This window comes from Grammomys surdaster, unplaced genomic scaffold (genome assembly GCF_004785775.1).
Source record: "Grammomys surdaster isolate TR1022 unplaced genomic scaffold, NIH_TR_1.0 237, whole genome shotgun sequence".
Taxonomy (NCBI): Eukaryota; Metazoa; Chordata; class Mammalia; order Rodentia; family Muridae; genus Grammomys; species Grammomys surdaster.
Genome location: NW_021604682.1, coordinates 2,098,201 through 2,119,626, shown reverse-complemented (window position 1 = coordinate 2,119,626; position 21,426 = coordinate 2,098,201). Strand labels below are relative to the sequence as shown.

At 48.3% G+C, this 21,426-nt stretch overlaps 4 protein-coding genes across 5 annotated transcripts in view; all 4 read right to left on the bottom strand.

Moving 5' to 3' along the window:
* Cabin1 (calcineurin binding protein 1) overlaps positions 1–3,241 on the bottom strand; it is a 121,193-nt gene extending 117,952 nt beyond the window's left edge. Inside the window, exon 1 of the mRNA XM_028773981.1 lies at positions 3,091–3,241. The gene's annotated coding sequence lies outside the window, so the exon portion shown is untranslated. The remainder of the gene's footprint in view (positions 1–3,090) is intronic.
* Positions 3,242–8,293: 5,052 nt separating this feature from the next.
* Positions 8,294–10,651, bottom strand: LOC114626536 (D-dopachrome decarboxylase). Its single transcript, XM_028773960.1, has 3 exons — positions 10,474–10,651; positions 10,000–10,175; positions 8,294–8,568 (listed from the first exon to the last, which is right to left on the bottom strand). Exons 1-3 carry the CDS (start codon positions 10,579–10,581, stop codon positions 8,496–8,498), a joined length of 357 nt encoding a protein of 118 aa, XP_028629793.1. The 5' UTR covers positions 10,582–10,651; the 3' UTR covers positions 8,294–8,495.
* Positions 10,652–11,388: 737 nt separating this feature from the next.
* Positions 11,389–18,616, bottom strand: LOC114626535 (glutathione S-transferase theta-3). 2 transcript variants are annotated; one of them, XM_028773959.1, is made up of 5 exons: positions 18,378–18,616; positions 15,588–15,675; positions 14,304–14,454; positions 13,369–13,559; positions 11,389–12,357 (listed from the first exon to the last, which is right to left on the bottom strand). In XM_028773959.1, exons 1-5 carry the CDS (start codon positions 18,487–18,489, stop codon positions 12,240–12,242), a joined length of 660 nt encoding a protein of 219 aa, XP_028629792.1. In that variant the 5' UTR covers positions 18,490–18,616; the 3' UTR covers positions 11,389–12,239. The 2 variants fall into 2 exon arrangements, with proteins under 2 accessions (XP_028629792.1, XP_028629790.1); XM_028773957.1 differs by having other exon boundaries at positions 13,383–13,559; positions 18,378–18,614.
* Positions 18,617–20,822: 2,206 nt separating this feature from the next.
* Positions 20,823–21,426, bottom strand: part of LOC114626549 (glutathione S-transferase theta-1) — an 18,065-nt gene continuing 17,461 nt past the window's right edge. Inside the window, exon 5 of the mRNA XM_028773979.1 lies at positions 20,823–21,231. Within this exon, the coding sequence (XP_028629812.1) occupies positions 21,037–21,231 (195 nt within the window). The 3' untranslated portion in view covers positions 20,823–21,036. The remainder of the gene's footprint in view (positions 21,232–21,426) is intronic.

Below are 21,426 nucleotides of genomic sequence, written 5' to 3'. Positions count from 1 at the left end.
TAGTACATACACAGTACACCATTAGTACATACACAGTACACCATTAGCACATACACAGTACACCATTAGCACATACACAGTACACCATTAGTACACAGACAGTCCACCATTAGCACATAGACAGTCCACCATTAGCACATACACAGCATACCATTAGCTGCTGTGTACAGAGCTGGAGCCTGGCTCAGCAACAGAGAGCATCATCTGCTCTAGCAGAGGACACAGTTTGGTTCCCAGCCCAACATTAAGTAGCTCCAGCCATCTGTAACTCCAGCTCCTGAGACGCTGATGCACTCTTGAGGCTGCCCTGGGCAACCACATCATGTGCACATACCCACACACAGACACTCACATACATAATTTTAAAATTAAAACAAAGACTGCGTATAAAAATCGATGTGTACAGCCATAAATAGAAAATATGATTTGCAGATAATCCCATTTGCAGGACCAACCCCATTCGCAGGACCAACAAGATAAAGTCCTTAGCAGGAGATCTGCAACATACGCAGGGAAAAAAGTAGAACACAGCTCAAAGTGTGAACTCGAATGTAATGCATCTCTTCTCCTCAGGCAGGACTCTGCTATACAAAGGTGTCGGGTCTCCCAAAGTTACCACACAGACTTCATGAAAGCCCAACAAAAAACACCAAGATAACAGACAAGATGACACCAAGGACCATTTAGAAAAATAAAAAATGTAAGACTACCTAGGAACAAAGTGAGGAAAAAAGCCTTCTAAGAAGAAGATGAGCTTTATCCAATATTATAAACACAAAATACAAGTACATTAACACATGCTACATAAAGTCTTACTGGCTGAAACGAGAGGTACCAGTGCATGCAGCAACAGCAACAGAGATTAGGTCCAGAATTACGTGTGTATGTGCTGTGCTTCAGGTTCAATTTCAGTGTGTTCCCAAAAGGTTCCTGGGCCTCGGTGGGGCAATGCTGGCGACAGCATGGCCTTTAAGAGGTGGTGCTTACGGTAACTCAGGCTTGGCAGCAAACGCCTTCACCAGCTGCAAGACGGCTAAGATGATAAAGGAACTTGAGTCGGCTCCCTGGAGCCCACGTGGACAAAGCTGACCTCTGACCTCTAACTGGTGCTGCAGCACTCAGGCCCCATACACATCTCATACACAAAATAATCTGTCAGTTAATCAAATACTTTTTTTTTTTTAAACTGGGCTCAGTGGCCTGTCACCCCAGCATTCCCGAGAAAGAGGAACCTGGAAGATAGTTCAAGGTCAAGGGTCTCACAAAATTTACTTCATCATATACTTTATGCACACAGCCTGAAGATAATTTTACATAAAATGTTTAATAATTTGCACATGGAACAAAGTTTCGTGGTGCAGAATTTCCACGGTCATCTCTGCACTCAAGAGTTTTGGATTTGGGGGAAATTTCATATTTTCAGAATGGGGTGCTTAATCTACAATCATGTATCAATTCCCAGCCTAGCTGTTGCAGTTTTCTAAGAATAACACATTTTAAATTCTCAAGTTTCCAAACCCCACCCCACCCCACCCTTTTTTTTTTTCTTTTAAATACGGAATCTATGTAGTGCCAGCTGACTGGGCCTGGACTTGCTGTGTAGACCAGGCTTTGTGAACTTAGAAAACCACATGCCTCTGCCTCCTGAGTTCTGAAATTAAAAGCATGTACCAACTTAGCAGGTCAGTTTCCAAACTCTCTGAAGAATAGTTTCCATTGCTCAAGATCACAATAAAAAAAAAAAAAGCACTTTAAGGTCTCAGCACTGTCATCCAGTTAGTGATAAGCACCTGAGGGGACCACTAGGGTCTGGGAGCCTGGCAACCTTTTTTGTGGGGGATAAGGGAGGTTTCAAGATAGGGTCTCATTATGTAGCTCTGACTATCCTGGAACTTGCTCTATAAACCAGGCTGACCTTGATCTCAGAGATCTGCCTTGTCTCTGCCTCCAGAGTGCTTGGGATTAAAGGCACATGCCGTTACACTCGGTGTGAAGGTTTGCATATGCTTGGACCAGGGATGGACACTATTTGGACGCGTGGCCTTGTTGGAGTGGGTGTGTCACTGTGGGTGTGGGCTTTAATACCCTCATCCTAGCTGCCTGGAAGCCAGTATTCTGCTAGCAGCCTTCAGATGAAGATGTAAAACTCTCAGCTCCTCCTGCACCATGCCTGCCTGGATACTGCCATACTCCCACCTTGATGATAATGGACTGAACCTCTGAACCTGTAAGCCAGCCCCAATTAAATGTTGTCCTTATAAGAGTTGCCTTGGTCATGGTGTCTGCTCACAAAAGTAAGACCCTAACTGAGACACCCGACTCCTGGCGGTCACGAGTTTATGGTAGAACTCTGTGTGAGACTGACTTGGCATACATGCCCGTCTCTCTCTATACCCATTACCTCTATGATGTGAAACTCTGGACTAGACATAGCCTGTAGGTTCAACCATTCACTGCTTATTGTACAGCCCAAGAGAGAAGGATAGTTTGTTTGTTTGTTTGTTTGTTTACATTTCTAATGAGGAAAACAACCAACCAACCAAACTCTTGATTCATGACAATGACACAAAAATTATTTCCGTTCAAATTTCAGTATCTATAAATAAAATTATAGCGACACACTGTCTCATATATTGTCTTTGGCTTTATTCATGAATCATAATTGAGCAATAGCCACCCCAAATCTAAAACGTTTACCGTTAAAAGTATTGTTCTTAAATTAAATTTACAACATATTATAAAATATAAATACATCTACAAGAGTTTGTCAACCCCCGAAGGAGATCATTCTAAATCCTATTTCTAAGCAAAGTAACCCAATCACATAGAAGGAACTTTACCCAGATGAGGTTCAATAGGCCACACTGATGAGCCATAAGAAGTCACGTCTGGAAGAGTTAAGCGGCCCCCAAATCTACAAGTGCAGAAACCTGACGCGTCAGGTGAAGTCGTTCCACCTGCTTCCTCCATGGAGGGCGTTCAGCAGAACGGCTGTAGTCGGGGTAAGCCGCACTGTAACTTTAAAGTCGTTTAAAGCCTTCCCTCGGCCTCAGTTTCCACCCTTGTAAATGACACTAACATCACACTCACCTCGCTAGGCTGCTGTGAAGGTGAATGAAAGGGCGCACAGAAAGGGATGGCTTCGAGCGGCGGTCACTGTGACCCACCCTGGGCGCCTCGGGGCGCACGGAGGAGCCAGCGTGGGCAGAAGCCCCGTGCCGGTGCCTTAGGGTCTCGAGCCTGGCTTCGGCCCACCGCGCCCGGGAGGAAGGGGAGAGGCGGCCTTTTCCCGTCGTTCTACCTCCTCGCGCTCACGGGAGCCGTGCGCGCACCTCGGAGACACACGCAGTCCTGACTCCCCGGAACTCGCCCGGCGTCTCCAGGGCAACAGCCGGAGCACCCAGACTCCTGCGCGCAACGGGCCAACAAGGAAGGTTCTCATTGGCTGGAGTGCCGGCCTTGTCAACCAATCAGTGCGGGCGCCTGCGCCACTTGCTCTCTGGGAGAACCCGCCGGTTCGCTGTGAGCTGTGTCTGACCCGCGCGTGGAGATGCTTGCTTGCTGGCGGCTGCTGCTGCTGCTGCCCTCCGCTACCTGCAGGACTTAACAGTCTTGCTTATTTTGCTTTGGGGTTTTATTTTGTTTTAAGCAGCGTCTCACTAGTGCACCCCGAACGAGCCTCGAACTCGTGGCTATATTCCTGTTTCGGTCTCCGGGTTGCTAAGGTTACTGGCGGACCCTATCACAGACTACCCCTTGCACGCGCGCTTTATGAACGCGAGTTTACGAACCTGGCACCCCACAGTCACCAAAACAAGGGCATTCCAGTCAAAGACCCGCAGCAGGTGTTCTGAAGATAATGGAAACCTAAGGGACACGCAGGCAGGACTAGATAGGGAGCTGGAACTTACTGGTTATAGTGCCCAGGCCTCATCTATTCTGCCTGGTCTGGGACTCCGTATTTATAGGTTATCCTCCGACTCACAGAGATCAGCCTGCCTCTGTCTCCAAAAGGCAGGGATTAGATGTATGAACTACTTAGAAACGCAAATGGTTTAAATACAAAAGAGCGGGGAGCAGATCCACTTTAAAAAGGTGTCAGAGAAGTTTACCAGGTTTTGAGCTGAAAAGGCTCCTGATAAGGAGAGGTTAGTATCTTGAGAGTTAATGAAACCCTTTAGAGACGAGCTCCACACTGCTGGAATTCATAGTGGCAAAGTACCCCCAAGGATGGTTTAAATAACAATAAGGGGCTGCAGAGATGGCTCAGCAGTTAAGAGCACTGGCCTCTCTTCCAGAGCACCGTAGTTTGAATCCCAGCAGTTCCAGAAGATCCAGTGCCCTCTTCTGGCTTCCTCTGGCACTGCACAATGTGGTACACAGCCATGCGTGCAGGCAAAACACTCATACACATAAAAAATGTTTAAAGGGTTTATTTTATGTATGTAAGTCCACTGTCGCTGTCTTCAGACACACCAGAAGAGGGCACGGGATCCCATTACAGATTGTTGTGAGCCACCATGTGGTTGCTGGGAATTGAACTTAGGAACTCTGAAAGAACACATACAAATTTTAACAATGACTGTTACAGCTTTTTTTTTTTTTTGCCATATTTTAACAGTTTGAAAACTTGTTTAGGGCTGGAGAGATGGCTCAGCGGTTAAGAGCACAGACTGCTCTTCCAGAGGTCCTGAGTTCAAATCCCAGCAACCACATGGTGGCTCACAACCATCCGTAATGAGATTGGATGCCCTCTTCTGGTGTGTCTGAAGACAGCTACAATGTACTCATCAATAAAATAAATAAATAAATATAAAAAAAAAAAAAGAAAGAAAACTTGTTTAAAGCCAGGGATGGTGGCACACACCTTAAACCCCTCGCCTTGGCAAAAAAATAAAAAAAAAAAAAAAAAAAGAGCCGGGCGGTGGTGGCGCACGCCTATAATCCCAGCACTTGGGAGGCAGAGGCAGGCAGATTTTTGAGTTCGAGGCCAGCCTGGTCTACAGAGTGAGTTCCAGGACAGCCAGGGCTACACAGAGAAACCCTGTCTCGAAAAACCAAAAAAAAAAAAAAAAAAAAATCCTAGCACTTGAGAGGCAGAGGCAGGTAATCAGGTGATCTCTGTGAGTTCAAGACCAGCCTGATCTACAGAGTGAGCTCCAAGACAGCCAGGGCAACACAAAGAAACCCTGTGTAGAAAAACAAACAACCAAACAACATTAATAAAATGTGTGTGTGTGTGAAGGGTGAACTTGTTTAAAAAACAATAACATTAAGAATCATGGTGCATAATTAAATCAATCTGGTACAAAGAAAACAGCTTTATTAATTTGATGTTTCATGGCCACACCATAAGAATACAAATCACAAAGATAATAATAATTAAAAAATAATAATACAAATCATTAAACATCTGTTCAGGAAAACAGTACTGAGCAGAGTCCAAAGGTCATGGCTGTCACCCGAATGCAACACCTGGAAAAACAACATAGATGGAGTTATCTTTATGGGCTCTTACCACTGGAAATACGAATGCAAGATAGGGCGGGTGAATAGGCCAAGAATGACAGTTTCCAATAGCAGGCACTGCGTTTCCACAATAGACATGTTGGGATGTGATTTTGCAAGACATGTATATAACTGAGAATTCTCCACAGAGGGAAAGAGGTTCATGTCCTTAAAGGGACCACAGAAGGTCCCCAAAGCCCAGCTAGCCCTATTCCCTGCCCATCACAGCACTCTCTGAAGACTCAATGCCCCAGGCCATCCAAACCAGGGTACAGCGGCCTCAAGATCTCAGGGTGTTCACAAAGTTCCAAGCAAGACGAACTATTCAACCTGGAAATGATGACAAGGAGCATAGTCCAGGCTGAGTGGAAGTTTCACGTCCAAGTCAAGTCAAAGCCACGAACACAGGAAACATACCATTCCCATGATCAGCCAAGTCCGACACCCGTGATGACTGAGAATGCCAAGGAAGGTAGGAATGAGGTAAAAACTCATGTTCAAAACATGAGTTGTCTTTTTTGACATAGGAATGAGGAACAACCATTGTAAGGTCACCAGGATTTCTGCACGGAGAACCTGAACCCGGCATCTACCAGTCTATGACTCCGCAAGGAGGTATCTTTGGGAAGAACAGCCAGCTCGCCCTCTGCCATGCAGATCTGTTAAGAGCAACTCTGAAGACATCCAAAGGGCTTAGGATGGTAGGTCTTAGGTATTAGTGGTCAGGGGCTGTCCTTGTTCCTGTGACTGAGATTGTCAACATAGGATGTCAACGCTGGGGAAATGCATTGGGAAGAGAACATTCCCTGGTTATTCTCCAGCTGTTTGGGGACGGATGATGATGATGACAACGACAAATGGAAACTCTCCATAAGGTACAGAGGAGTGAGGTTAAAAGGTCAGGTGACCTGCCCTTGGGTCAGACAGCAATGAGCTGATCTCAGGGTGATACAAAGAAACCAAACCTCCTGAATTTCTGGAGGCACAAGTTGAGGGAAGGCTTCGAAAGGATCCTTTGGGTATGTCTTGAAGAACGAGAGTCAACTTGAGTCCCCGTCTTCCCTAGGACAGAGCTAGCACTAGCATCAGGGTCACCAAATCCCCTCAACTCTCCAAGGGTGAGATCACCCCCTCAGGTAACATAAGGACACTATGTTACCTTCTAGAATCTCTCGTCCCTCTTAAAGAGGCTCACGCCTCACGTCAGGGCGGTGCAGCCCATCTACAGCATCTCACCCACATGGTTGTTAGAATGTGCTGTGTGAATTGGACTCTCCCAGAGGCGCTGTGTGACCTTAGTAAAGGATACTTGTCACCATCATAAACCTGGAGGCTGACTTTGCCTCTCATCATCTCTCGCACCCATCGGCATTCCGTCTACAAACCCCATACCCAGTGCCATGTTCAACATCGCTCAGCGAGCTGCTCTCGCCTCACACTACATATTAGTAACTACCTCACCTCAGCCTTGGAGATACGTGAAAATATAAGGGAGTTCGAAGAAGGGTCTCCAAGGTGTCCTGTCTAGCAAGACATTAAACAGGGGTCTGGGGAGGTCACCTGAAAGAGAGCGGGGGGTGTGGGGGGAAGCAGGCAAAGTCGCAAGGAAGTGACGACCTGTCTATAATCTGATCACATTGCCATTTTTACTTTTGCACACACAGGTTATACACACAAAAAGGCAGGATGTGGGGAAGGGGATGACTCAGGAATGTGGGTGTTCAGGGGGAATACAGATTGTTCAGGGGAGTACAGATATCTTCCAGAACAGAGTATCAGCTGGGTGAAGGTTCAGGGGACAGGATACTATGTCTCCACCTATGATTCATTTGTCCTTATCTAAGTTGGTACTATCCACCAAGGTTACTTATCTACAAGGTCTATGATTAGCCAGGCTTGGCAGCCTTCCATCAAAGCTGCCTGTTTACAATAACTCCCAGCTATCTGTTTCAGTGTTTTTCTACAGAGACCCAAGACTTGGTGCTCGCAGACATGTATATCAGGCCTATTGCTGCTTTTAGGCCTTCAGTGTATAAGCAGAGCTGCCCCTGACACCAAGGTAGAGACCCCAGCAGTATCACTCACAAACAGGAGGCCTAGGCCAATGACACTGGAAACTAACCTTATTAACTCGTAGACTATGCAGAATAAAAGAAAAAGGAAAACTTATTTTGACACTTCATAGACGTCCTAAAGATTGAACAACCATCTAACTATGCAGGGAAACAGTACCAACCAGTGTCTGTGCGTTTCATGCTGTAAACTCTGCATAAAACATCTGGAAAACGAAGAGGAGACTCCCTTTGGGCTCCTCCCTTCCTCCATAGTCTGAAATACACAGCTTTGTAGATGGGGAGTGGGAATATCGGCAGTTCAGTTTCCGGTAGAAGGAGTTACGTTTCCATACTTGGCATGCTAGCAGCTATAATATTCCCGGTAGCTGGCATGCTTTCTGCCACGTGCACGGTTCCAACAAGAGTCCACAGTGCACTGTGAAGCCCCAGGGATGGTCCCTGAAATGCAGCCAGCCTTATTCTTCAGGCCAAGCTCAGCAGTCAACACTGATAACCCAGGCCAACTCTTTACACCAGTGGCTCTCATGTCCCCAGTGGTCTGCATATGAGTGTAGAAACCAGGCCTTCCAGGATGAACCCTCTGCTCCAGATTTCAATAAATATCGAACCCACGAACAAGAAACATCCCACCCCTTCGCCCTCCCAAGCAAATCCCGTCTCTAGGGTTTCAAGGATGCCAGAGAGGGGATTACAGAAGCAAAGAAGTCATGTTTGAATTATGCTCTCTTCATTTATTTATTCTCCTTTACTATTCATGAGGCTGGGGAAGAGAAAAAAAGACCAGTGAAGTCACAGATATTTATGTAAAAGGGGGACTTGGCGTGGTATCTACCAGGCCACAATTCTGCCAGGAGGCCTCTCTGGAAGGGCTCCGGACAGGCTCAAGCAAACGCCCTGGGTTCTTTGTTTCCATCACAGAAATGTCACGACAGTTCCATTCTTTCCAATCTGCCAGGGCTCCACGGGGAAGAATCGGATGATGATTCTTTAGGAAGCAAAAAAAAGAGATGTCAGCTCCTTGGCACATTCCATATATGCCAAGGTCCCTGCCAGACATGCCAGGATAATAGCTCAGCCCAGCCCATAGCAGCCCATAGGATATTTTGCCTGCCTGCCCACCCCAGCTAATGATCCTTGCACCGAGACAAGGCAGGAGAAAGGTGATGGCTATACCGGGACCAAGACAGACTTAACGCAATGGCTTCAGTAAGTGTGCTCTGTGCTCAGGTACACATGTCAGGCTGTTTACGGGCTAACAGTCCCCTTGCTTCTAACTGCAGGCTCCTACAGGCATGCCCAGGGTACCAGCCATTTAGTTTTGAACCAAAGCCTGGTTCTAAGCGAGGAACAGGTTCAAATCTGATTCGTATCTGTGGAGTAAGTGATTTCTCAATCACAGAGCTCAGAGGAAGCACTCGGTGATAGTCTGGCGTCAGGGTGGTTGTATACAGGGCTGATACCCTCAGGTTTCCATCTGTAAAGCTGGTCTAATACAGTTATCTATCTCATGAAGCTACGGAGTCTGCCCCTGAGGGCCCTGGAAAGCACCTGTAAGGATCAAATGGGATAATGGGTGTAGAGCTCCTGACACGTACTGTGCGTGAGCATTACTGTTAAGAAGTACTGTCTCCTCAACTTCAGGACAGAATTTAAGCATCTAACACAAGCAGCCATTACCAGCTTTCCTGAGCCTACTAAGACTCCATTCTGGAAGGTTCTTTCAAACTTACCTTTGTAGTTCTTCACAAGCATGCCCTAGCCTCGGGAATATGAGACTCTAACTCTGCCTCAGAGTGTAAGGATTTGGGGGAGGGAAGTCATTTAGCAGGACCCACAGTCTATGGAAGAGAAGGCTACAAATCGGAGATCGTTTATTTCCAGGTTTATCGGAGATCTCTTAGCTGAGGTAGTCCTCAAACCCCAGTAGATATCTAGGCCAATGGTCTTTTCATTACCCTGCGACTCTCCCGGAGCCTTATCTAGTCCAAAGGTTATCTGCCTCTGGACATAACCAGATTCCCTCTGCCCAGCCTGTAACAGTTCTCCTTGAAAATCAGACATCCTGGTGCGGTGACAGTGAGGACGCCATCATCACAGTGGTTCAGAGGGTGCCTAAGCATATTCTTAGTACACACAAGGAAACACTGGAGTTTCCCAAGCCATCCTTTCTCGGGGTTTGCAGGGATGGCTGCAGAACGTCGAAGGAATAGAAATTTTGCAGTCATTCTGATCACAGACCCAACATTTCAGTGCCTAAGGACTAGGACACAGAGTGCTTTCTGGAACCAACAAATAATGAATTGAACCAACAAATAATGAATTCCCCAGCTCCCCAACCTCACACAGAGGGACAGAGTCAGGATCACTCACTGCTCCAGATGCACAAACAATACGTTCCTTCATTAGCCCTACATACCGGTCCTGGTTCAGAGACAGCTCCTCGGTGAGGAACTTGAAGAAGCCAGAGCTGTGGCCGCGGTTCTGCTCCGCGGTGCCCACAACACCGATGGAAGAAACCCGAAGGTGGGCGCAGGGTTCTGTGGATTTGTTCATCAACAAGGTCACGCCAGGTCGTATCATAACGCTCACGCGCTGCAAGGAACATAAAAGTTTTAAATCCTGAAGCAGGGCTGGTGTCCAGAATCAAGCGCGCCGAAAGTCTTAACGTGGGGGGTTCCGAGGGATCGGGGTCTGGGCCACTGCCCAGGCTCCTTGGAAGTCAGTCACTTCAGGGTCACGCCTGGGAAAGGCGACCAGGAAGGGACCTGGGAAGGGAGGATGGGACACGGAAGGTCAGAGATTAGCAGGCGGGAGGGGTCCCTGGGTATAAGGGAAAGGGTTCTCGGGATGTCCGGTCCTAGCCCACAAGTTCTCGCCGACCCTCACTCACGTCTTCGGGTTTGTCCAGGATGGTGGCTGCGGCCGCACACAGACGGCTCTCCAGCCCCTCGGGTATGCGACTAGCCGGCAAGTTTGTTTCCAACTCAATGAAAGGCATGTTAGCGGCAGAAGAGAGCGATCCCCAAACGGTAACTGCACCTAGAGAGCGGTGAGAGCCAGTCGGGGTTCTAGAAAAGGAGCGCGGGGAGGGGAGGGGAGGAGGCGGGGGCGGGGAGGGAGAGCACAACTCAGTTCCTCATTGGCCAGGCAGAGTCGGCCCTTCTAGATTGGCTATCGGAGCTACTCCTTTTCCGCCGTCATGTGTGCCGACTGCAAATTTCCTCAGTCCCAGCTTCAGTGCCATTGGCCTTCCCAGTCGGCAGGGGGCTCTGTTTCCCTCTGAGCGTCCCAGCTAACCACCTGCAAGTCTGAGCCTACTTCAAGCCGCCAGACTTAAAGTTTCTTAAATGATTGTGCTCGTTTCAAATTCGATACGGGAACCGCACTCCTTTTGAACAATCTTGAGACCAAGTAGCACGTGAAGTGTGCCTGGGCAAGACCCTAGGGCAAGGGCATCTCCACCTGGTCCCTAAGGTACCTGATTTTTGTAACCTCTTCTTTCAGGGATAAATCATTGTCCACCAGAGAGTGGCAGAGCTACTTAAAACAAGGCAATCTGGCCAGACGGTTGTGGAGCAAGTCTTTAAAACCAGCTCTCTAGAGGCAGAGGTAGGCAGATCTACCTCAGCTCTCTTGAGTTCCAGGCCAGCCTGGTTTACAGACTGAGTTCCGGGACAGCCAGAGCTACACAGAGAAACTCACACACACACACGACAAAAACCCAACAAGGCAATCTGTCCCATTATACGTAGGAAAGTGTGCATACTAAAGGGGCCATAAGAAAATGGACTAAGAGACTCAACCATCACTCTTCTGTTAACGATGTATTTATTAAGTAAGGCACATAAAAGACATCCTATGGCACAAGATTAAGTAGCTTGACGGTTTGGATCCGGAGACAGGCAGAAGGGAGCAGTCGGGGTTAAGAAGGCTTGGAGCAAGAAGGAAAGTTAGGACATACCAAGAAACTTCCATTGCTGCAAGGACTGTCATGAATCAGCCATGTACCCCGCCTATGGCAGGGAACAAAAACCCAGAGTACAGAGGCCTTTCACTAGTCTGTCCCCATCTCTGACATGTATTCAACTCAGAGATCAGAGATCCCGCGTGCCAAAACTAAGGGAGGCAGGCACTGGGGTTGAGGAGCACAGAGGATCATGTAGTGCCAAATATCAAATATATATATCTGTGTGTATATACATATACATATACATATACAGGGCACGGGGGTCAATGTGAGAGCAGAAAAGGAGCCAGAAAAGTATGACTTGGAGCGTGGGGAAAAGTTCAATGGTTTATAAAGTCTCAAAGAAAAAGAATATAGCCAGGTAAGTTTCTCCCAAGCATTTTCCTGTAGCTCTTTCCAGAAGTCAGATAAGAGCTGATGTCACAGCCCAAGTCAGGTGGGGACACAGAGGGAACACTCGGTAACATGGAGAGGAAGTTGTGGACCAGAGACTCTATGTCCTAGTTACAGCCAAAGAGACAGACAGCCTCATCTCTTAGCTTGCACGCCACCCCTCCCCCCAACCCCGAGTTTCTCTTGACCGGCTGTCTCCTAGTTCGGGCTATTCCCTCAATGCAACAAGCACTGCAAAGAGAGCTTCAGTTTCTCCTTCAATGTAGGGTCCATCAAAGGAGGCATATCCTTGGCCTTCAGGACAACTTCGTGGGCCTCCTGGAAGAGGCTCTCCCCCACGGCGGCTTCCACCCGCTGACGCCACGCAGCCAGTTTGGGTCGGCTCTCGAAGATTTTGCAGCCAGCACTGACCGGCTGTGGGGAGGAGGAGTCAGGTAGAGGGGTTGAGTGCCACAATCTACAGGCAGCATGGCCAGTCAGTATTTACTTGCCCCACTACACTGTCCTCCCCCAACCATGTACGAGGTGCCTCTAGATACCCTCGCAGAGGGGATTTATGAGGACTTACTTTGTAATGACATGAATAAGTGACTATTCAAAGCTCAGTCATAAATCAGGCATTTTATGTCACCCCCCCCCAAGGCTTAGGAAATACTAGAGAAGACATAGAATATACAAGCCTGAAGAAAGTGGAAGGGAGTCTTGGGAACCCTGGCTTCCAGGTAGGAAAAGGCGTGGCATTTACATATTACTGGGCTCATTAGCATCCTGTCATGGAAGGATAAAGGACATTTGGGGTCTCATCCCACTCTGAGGATGATGGTTAGGAGGAGGGGACACACACACACACACACACACACACTAGAACGGAAGCTAGTGGGAAAGTGACAAATCAGTAGAAAGGGGACAAGAGATGACCAAAATACATTATGTACATGTATGAAAGTATTATAATGACACCTATTATTATGTGATATGGACATATGCTAATAAAACGGTTTAAAATTCACTTTAGAAATGAGGAAGACGAGCTGGAGAGATGGCTCAGAGGTTAAAAGCTCTTCCAGAGGTCCCAATTCTCAGCAACCACACGGTGGCTCACAACCATCTGTAATGAGATCTGGTGCCCTCTTCTGGCCTGCAACCATACATGCAGGCAGAACACTGTATACATAATAAATAAATAAAAATTATTTCATTGCTAGTTTAAACCTGTAACTTTGTTACTCTTATAAAAAGAAGGAGTAGGAGGAGGAGGATGAGGAGGAGGAGGAAGAGGAGGAAAAAAAGGAGGAGGAGGAGGAGAAGAAGAGGAAGACCTAGGTGCCGAGGGAGGAGTGACCCATCCAGGGCCCCGCAGCCAGAAAAGGCAGCAAGAGCAAGGCTCCGTGCCAGGACTCTCTGTCATTCAGCAGGCCACCCAACTCCATTGCACTCACGTGCATCAGCTCTGTGATGGCCACTAAGTCAGCCACGGAGATATGGGATCCTGTAAGGAAGGCCTGGTCCTGCAGGAACTTGTCCTCCAGCATCTGCAGGCACCCATCCAGTTCAGCCAAGGTGGATGCCAGCATCTCAGGAGGTACGGGCTGTCCCAGGAACACAGGGAACATCATCTGATGGACCAGCAAGAAGAAAGAGTTGGCTCTGTCCAATACTTATCTTTTGTCCCACACTTATCCATCCATCTGTTCATCTGTCCATCCATCCATCCATCCATCCATCCATCCATCTCAGTTCTTAAGATCTTTCCTTTTCCTTTCCCCATATAAAGTCATACTTGGCTCTCCATTGCCCTTAAGATCAAGACCTCAACCTAAAACCTTCCCCGAATATAGCACCTGCCATCCTATCCCCATTCTGCATCCCCTCTGATTACAAGTGGGAGTTCTCAGGAGAGACGTGGTAGTTGATACACTGTGGAAGGAGTTGCTGAGCTTTTAAAGCCAGTACGTGGTAGGGACGCCAGCATGAAGTGCTGAGGGTCTGGGCTGGAATTCTAAGATCGCCAAGGTGAAACATCGAAACAGAACTTTTAATTTAAATATTTGTTTGTTTGTTTATCTGTTTGTGTGAATGAGTGCACACATGTTCTCATACATGCGTGTGCGTGTGCATGCCCTCGATCACCACAGCATGCTTACAGAGGTCGGAAGACAACTTGGAGGAATTGGTTCTCTCCTCCTACTGTGTTGGATCACAGGGATTGAGCTCAGATTGTCAGGCTTGGTGGCGACAATGCCTTTTACACCCTGAGGCTTGTCGCTGGCCCAAGAACTTTTCCTCTTATTAGGGAACACCATCTCTGATGCACCCTGGGAGCTAACCCTGTCCTTCGTCCCCACGTCCCCACGTCTCACCTTCTGCCACATGGCTCTGGTACAACAGCTCCGAAGGGCTGTGTGCTGCCAAGCCAGGTACTCGTCTACACGAGCTCGGGTCTGCAGGTCCTGAGGGTACCAGTGGTCAGGGGCCTTGTATTTTCTACTCAGATACAGCAAGATGGCCACGCTGGAGGAATGCAGAGAGATGGAGAATGTTCCCTGGTCATTCTTTTTTGTTTGGTTGGGGTTTTTTTGTTTTTTGTTTTTGTTTGTTTGTTTGTTTGTTTTGAGACAGGGTTTCTCTGTGTAGGCCTGGCTGTTCCTGGAACTCACTCTGTAGACCAGGCTGGCCTACAACTCAGAAATCCACCTGCCTCTGCCTCCCAAGTGCTGGGATTAAAGGCGTGCGCCACCACTGCCCGGCATTTCCCTGGTCATTCTTAAACCACCTTAGTCTAGGACTAGGGTGTCTTGTAGCTGAATTTCTGCAATCATTTCTTACCCAGCCTGGGGACCCTTTCAAACACAAGGGAAATGGGAGCTCTCCTCTGCTCGGATTCCCCTGGGGTCCTTCCTTCCTGCAGGAAAGGTCAGAGTCTTTCTCTATTCCCTACCACCTCCCCTCACTGCTGCGCTTGCCTGCTTCACCCCAGCAGTGCTGGCCTCAGCTCTTCAGCCCGTACCTGCCCTTCCAGCTAGAACACACTCCCACAAACCTGGTACATCGGTACAGGAAGTCCCTGCTTACTTACCACCTCTGTGGCTAGCCTCTCTTTCATGTCTCACTTGAAATCACTAACCCTGACCCCCCACCCCAACCTGTCTCGTCTCCGCTGAACTCTCCACCTGTCACGTTTCTGTCACTCCCCTCTCGGAAAGGTGCATCCCGTGGGGGGCCCAGATTATGATCTGTGCAAGCTCCAAGGTCTGGTACTGATGGGTGCTCAGCAGATGGCAACAAAGTTCAATGGGTGATACTTTGATTTCTCGGGAAGTACCTCCTCCCTCCAGGATCTGTGGTACTCCAGGACCTGGTGCAGCCACATTCTTTGGTACTATCTTTCCTCCTGAGGGCTGGGCTATCGGGAAAGGGGCCTGGAAGCAGACTGGGCTGCCCCATCTCCCAGCCTCAGTTTCCTCATCCATAAGATAAAAGGGGGATGAGGCATACCATGTGTTCAAAAGTCTCATCTTAACCTCAGGTACCTATTTGGGTGTTTACCCTGGGGTGGACACAGAGGCCATAGTCCAAGTCCAGCATCAGGCCCAGACAGGTGGCCTGCCCTCACATAGCTTGGATGCAAGCAAGGAACCCATTACCTCTCTGCCAAGAGGAAGTCCCCATCCTTCAAAGCCGGCACCTTCCTCAAAGGGTTCACCTGAGCGAAGGAGTCAGTGTACTGTTGACCTGCAGAGAGACCAGAGCACAGGGCTGAGGATTCAGAGGCTTTTTAAGGTCTGCCTGTCTCCTTCTTTATATTCAAGTACCAGTTTTCTATGGTAAAGAGGAAGCCACCATGCTGGCCAGAGGATCCTCTCACAAATCCATTTGCCTTCACTCCTGTGAAGCCTGGGTCAGAGTATCTACTTAGGTCTGGGAAAGATTCCCCACTCGATTCTGTGTAGCTATGGCCTATAGTCATCCTAATGTAGACATGCAGTCCATTCCTGGGCCCTGATCAATCTTTCTATCCCAAGTAAGAACTGAGTGGGTATAGTGAGAATTTTGGTTTCTTTCTCTTTATTAAAAAAAAAAAGCACAGAAATATTATGAGATTATGTTTTTGTTTTAATCCCAGGTGTGGGAATATAGGGCTGCTTTCCAGCAGTTGACTATGATTTGACTCATGCTCTACCAAAGGTGTGGTTTTGCCAGCTGCAGAGAGTTGTTGCAATTGTATGACATTTTGGAGCTCTGGGGACTTTTTGGAGGATATATAAATGCTCCAGCCCCGACAGAAAGGGCTGGTTGGCCAGCTATTGGTTGGGTGCTGTTGGTTGTGCTTTGTCAAGTAGTTGTGTGTGAAGAGGCGAAAAGAAGGAATTTGATATCCTGACAACAAAGATCAAACTCGTCCAGAGGAACTCAATGTCCCTAGTCAGCCGGAAATAGTCTAATGGATACAGTGTTCCTCTCTTTCCCCTCCATCTTTTTTTCTCTCTCCTATCTAGTGTTAGGGGGTTGAAAGAGTAGAAGAAGGGAGGTGGAGAAGGGCAAAAGAAAAAAGGAACCCCCCAGGGCTGGAGAGATGACTCGGTGGTTAAGAACACTGCTCTTCCAGAGGTCCTGAGTTTGATTCCCAGCAACCACATGGTGGCTCACAACCATCTGTAATGGAATCTGATACCCTCTTCTGGTGTGTCTGAGGACAGTTACAGTGTACTCACATACATTAAATAAATAAATAAATAAATAAATAATTCTCTGAAAAAAAGAAAGAAAGAAAGAGAGAAAGAGAGAAAGAGAAAGAAAGAAAGAAAAAGAAAGAAAGAAAAAAAGAAAGAAAGAAAGAAAGAAAGAAAGAAAGAAAGGAAGGAAGGAGGGAAGGAAGGAAGGAAGGAAGAAAAAAAGGGACCCAAGAAGTAGTCAAAAGTCCAATTACAGATGGGTTCTTCTGACCAGAATGGGTGACCTGTATACACCCAGAGCTCCAGACTGCCGTTTTCTCGGTTCTCAGTTTAACATAGCTCTTGCCAGAACAAGTGTCCCACTCAGCCACTAGGTCTCCAGCAGCTCAACACTTCTTTCTTTTCTGTGCCAAGCCCTCAGAGCACTCTCCTCACTTGGGATGCCCAGAGGGAACTCACTGTCTCTCTCCCAAACCCCATGCCTAAGCTAGATCTGACGGTACAAGTTAGGTTGCGGGGTCAGTGTGATGGAATCAGAGGCATTTGGGGAAGACAGGTTCTAGATCCATCTGTGGGTCAGTCTTTCCTTCCACTGAATGGACTCCATTGCCTTTGCCCATTCTCCTTCCACAAACTATCTATATGCAGCCCCTGTCCTGCAGTCCAATCTGGAAGTACAGAAGAGGTATTTGAACTAAATAGGACTCAGCTAAATAGGAAGTTCTAGATTTTCTGCTTACCCCTCCCCCACCGACTCTCCATGCTCCAGTCCAGTTGTAAGTCTGCCTCTACTGATTGCTTCAGTAGCTGGGTTTTTGCCCCACCCCGCCTCCCAAGGCTAATCAGAGCAACGATATTTCCAGCTCAAGTCAGAATAGCCAGTCCTTTCACAGAACCCTCTAGCTGACTGGCAACTTCCATAGAGTAAACATCTAGAAGGGGGGTGTGTATGTGTGTGATCTGGGGAGGAACGGGGGGTGGGGGGAGGGAGGGTGAAGCAAGCCTGGCAAGCCTGTAATTCCAGCTTCTTGGGAAACTCAGAAGGATCACCAGTTCAATGTTTCATTGGGCTAACTAAAAGAGAGTGCAACACCCGGACTCAGCTGCACCCCTCGCCTGACCACCTTTGGAGAGGTGGCCTGAAGAGGTCAGAGGTGCATCGTAGTTGGCAGACTTCCCTGCCGACCAACAAAGCCCACCTTTAAGCATCTCCGTTCTTGCTGCGACTCTGTCTCAAAATTACAAATAGAAAGCACTTTGAGAGTATGGTTCTGTGGTGGCATGTATGATAGATATCCTGGTTTCGGTCCCAAGTAAAACACACACCACACACACACACACACACACGAATGGCAAGCAAGCCTGGACACTGGAGGGGACTTGCTCTGGTAAGTAGGAAACACACAGGAGTCCTGAGTGAAAGATCACACACCCTGTTTCTCCAAAGCCTTTAAGAAGGCTCCCCATTCTTAAATCTTCAAAGGTGAGATTTTCGAGCTCAGCTCGGCTCCTCTCACCGCAGCTTCCAAGGCGCCTTTGCATCTGGGATGGGGACCGATGTTATTCACCAGGCAAAGATTCTTTTAAAAAAAATCACAGCTAATAACTGATTAAAAAAAAAAAAACTACTTTCTCACGGGAGCGGCTGGCGTTTCCTCTCCCGTTTGCACACCTGGCCTGACCGGTCACCCACCGGCTGTAGAGGTAGGAGGTGCACGGTACAGAAGGCTGCAGACTTCCCAGCCTGACAACCGAACCCACCTTTAAGCAGCTCTATGGTACGTAGCTGGAAAGGGATGCCGTTCTTCTTGGCGAAGATGTAGACAGCACGGCAGGGCTGGGACATCAGGTCCAGGTAGAGCTCCAGACCCATGGCGGAGGCTGTGGGAGTAGCCGCTGGCAGACTTCGGAGACTGGCCTCAGGGAAACTGCCTCCGGGGACAGAGGCTGGAGCTGCAGCAACGGTGAGCAGGAACGGCTGGGTCCTAGCCCCTCAGTGTTTCTTAATCTGGATCTCGATGCCAATCTTGCCTCCCATTGGATGCTCACAAGAACTTTGGGCCAATCAGCGGCGTACTGCAAGTTAACCTTCCCCCCTCCCCCCAACAGATGAACCTGAACTGTGAACTCTGGTCTTGGTTTGGGGTCAAACTGCCCCCTGTACCTCCGTGCTTTGGCCAAATGAGGAGCTGAACCCAGTAAAAGAAAAAGTGACACGAGGGGCGTTTCTATTGGTGAATTTAGAGCCAGAATAGCCGTGCTGTCTGCCCTCAGTTCACTTTCTTTCCCTCCACTCACGGAAAAGGCTGGAGGAGGAGTGGCTTTGGAGACCCTTGACACAGAAAAGGAAGAAGGAAGTGTGGCTACCAACAGCATCCAGTTCTTTGGGCCCAGGACTCAGGTTGGATATGATGTTTGGCCAAATGTGCAAATGCTAAGTCCACACCCCGTGAGAGAAATGATCTGCCTCTACTCGTTCTTATTTCTCACCCCAGCTAATCCCTCTAGCGGGGGGGGGGGGGGGGGGGGGAGCGCCGCCAAGCCTGGGGTTGAAAAAAAATACTCCCCCCAATCAAAAAAAAAAAAAAAAAAAAGCAAAAAACTTTCAGTGGCAGTCAGGGTCACCTAAGGTCTACATGATATCATTATTTCCCTAATTCCCCAAATGATGGGGAAAAAACTCAACCACCCAACTGACAACAACAACCAACCAACAACAACAACAACAAAACGTGCCTTGGCACAACAGGTCACTAGGAAACTTGAGAATGGCTTTGTCTTCCTGGTCCCAGATGTTCTCACGTTCCTTTTCTCTCTCTCTCTCTCTCTCTCTCTCTCTCTAGGATCCTAATTTGGGCCTGTCACTGGACCTCCTTTCTCTCATGCTCTTCTCCATTTTTGTTCCCGAAGTTCCTTCAGACAGGAAGAACTCTGGGTCAGAGGTTTTGACTGTGAGATGGCAGCCCCATCCCTCCACTTAATGCCTGTCCTTCCACTGGAGGTGGACTCTACAAGTTCCCTGTCCCCACTGTAGAACATTTCATCCAAAGTCCCTCCCTTTGAGTCTCTCACTTCCCGGGTCTCTGGTTCATTCCAGAGGGTCCCCCAACCTCCTACCTCCCGACCAGACATTCTCTTTAAGGAACACCTATCCCCCTAGTTTAGTGTCTGTCTGCTATAGTGGAAGCTGACCTCTCTAGACTGGAAGGGAGAGGCCCCTTCATTTTCCCCACCTCTCCCCTTTGGTGCCTAACAGTTTTCCACAAGTCACTTTTGTCTATCGCCGCCGTTCCTCCCCCCCCCCCCCCGCCACCCCCGACTACGGCAACAGCAACATCCAGGCGGGGGGCGGCCGTCGTGGTTGCCTTGGGGTCCCCTCCCCCACCCCCAAACAGCTAGAATACTATCCCAGAGCGGAATCTGAGCCCCTCATTCCTAATCACAGTTTGTACCCAAGAGTTTTGAGCATGAGCCCTGTCCAGGATTGCGGCTGGAGGTAATTCCTCCTCCTGACCAATTCTGTAAGTCAGGAAGGTTTGATGACCTTATGAAGGGACCACGTCCAAGAGGCTGGTCTGTCCAAATAATGGCTTCCCATGCCTGCAGCTGAGGCATCTGCTTGTTTTCATTCTCCCAGGACCAGAAATCTGAAAGGTGTTTGTGATTAGCTTTCAGTTTGTTTTTGATGTTTTGTTTTATCGAGATACAATCTCACAATGTATCCCAGGCTAGCATGGATCTCTGTATGTAGCCCAGGCTGGCCCCATATTCTCAGTAGTTTTCCTTCTCCTCCTTTGTTTCATCCTTCTGAGTGCTCGATCACATACACGCCTAGCTATGACTTCATCCATGGCGGCAACCATGAGGGGGAAAACAATCCCCAAAGCCTGGGAAATGGAACTGTCTTTCAGAAAAACAATCGAATGAGACTAGAGGAAGAGGGTTAAAGAAACAACACAGAGGGGGCTGGAGAGATGGCTCAGAGGTTAAGAGCACTGCTAGCTCTTCCAGAGGTCCTGAGTTCAATTCCCAGCAACCACGTGGTGGCTCACAACCATCTGTAGTGGGATCCGATGCCTTCTTCTGGTGTGTCTGAAGACAGTGACAGTGTATTCATATACATAAAATAAATAAATCTTTAAGAAGAAGAAGAAGAAGAAGAAGAAGAAGAAGAAGAAGAAGAAGAAAGAAAGAGCACAGAGAAACTGAAGCTCACACCGAATCTTGGTTTATTACCCAAACTCGAAGGGGAAAGCAGTGATTATAGTTGAGGTCATGTGTGGCTATTGTGGGGAAAGGATGAAGCTGGATGAAGATGGAACCTGAGAACCAACATGCTTGGGGGGCGGGGGTGCATCACTAGTGTAATGCAAGTGAGTTGTGAATTGCCACGGCTGGTGCAGGGATGAAGCGGCTGAAGTCACTGGATCATGGCCACCACTCTGGGCATCAGCTTCTGCTTAACGGCGGGATCAGCAGGTGGACAGTCCTTCGCCTTCAGGATGACATCATGGGCTTCTCGGAAGAGGTCCTTCCCCACAGCTGCCTCCACTCGCTGGTACCATGCAGCCAGCTTGGGACGCCCTTCAAAGACTGGGTAGCCACCGCCTACAGGCTATATCAAGAAGGGAACAGAATGGGGGTGGGTGCATTTGTGGCTAATGTTGCTTCTTAATTTGACACACATGGAAAGGGAGAACTCAACTGGGGGATTGCCTCCATCAGATTGGCTTGTAGAAATGTCTATATCATTCCTACAAGCTTGTGTGTGTGTGTGTGTGTGTGTGTGTGTGTGTGTGTGTGTGTGTGT

Bases quoted from the DNA above. Each gene is read 5' to 3' on its own strand.
- LOC114626536 (XM_028773960.1), bottom strand. From the start codon at position 10,581: ATGCCTTTCATTGAGTTGGAAACAAACTTGCCGGCTAGTCGCATACCC. The intron at 10,176-10,473 runs GTGAGTGAGGGT...TGTTCCTTGCAG, and splicing joins TCCTGGACAAACCCGAAGAC to CGCGTGAGCGTTATGATACG. The intron at 8,569-9,999 runs GTATGTAGGGCT...TGCTTCCTAAAG, and splicing joins CTGTCTCTGAACCAGGACCG to AATCATCATCCGATTCTTCC.
- LOC114626535 (XM_028773957.1), bottom strand. From the start codon at position 18,489: ATGGGTCTGGAGCTCTACCTGGACCTGATGTCCCAGCCCTGCCGTGCT. The intron at 13,560-14,303 runs GTGAGACGTGGG...CTGGTCCATCAG, and splicing joins CCAGAGCCATGTGGCAGAAG to ATGATGTTCCCTGTGTTCCT. The intron at 12,358-13,382 runs GTGAGTGCAATG...TCCTCCCCACAG, and splicing joins CCATCACAGAGCTGATGCAC to CCGGTCAGTGCTGGCTGCAA.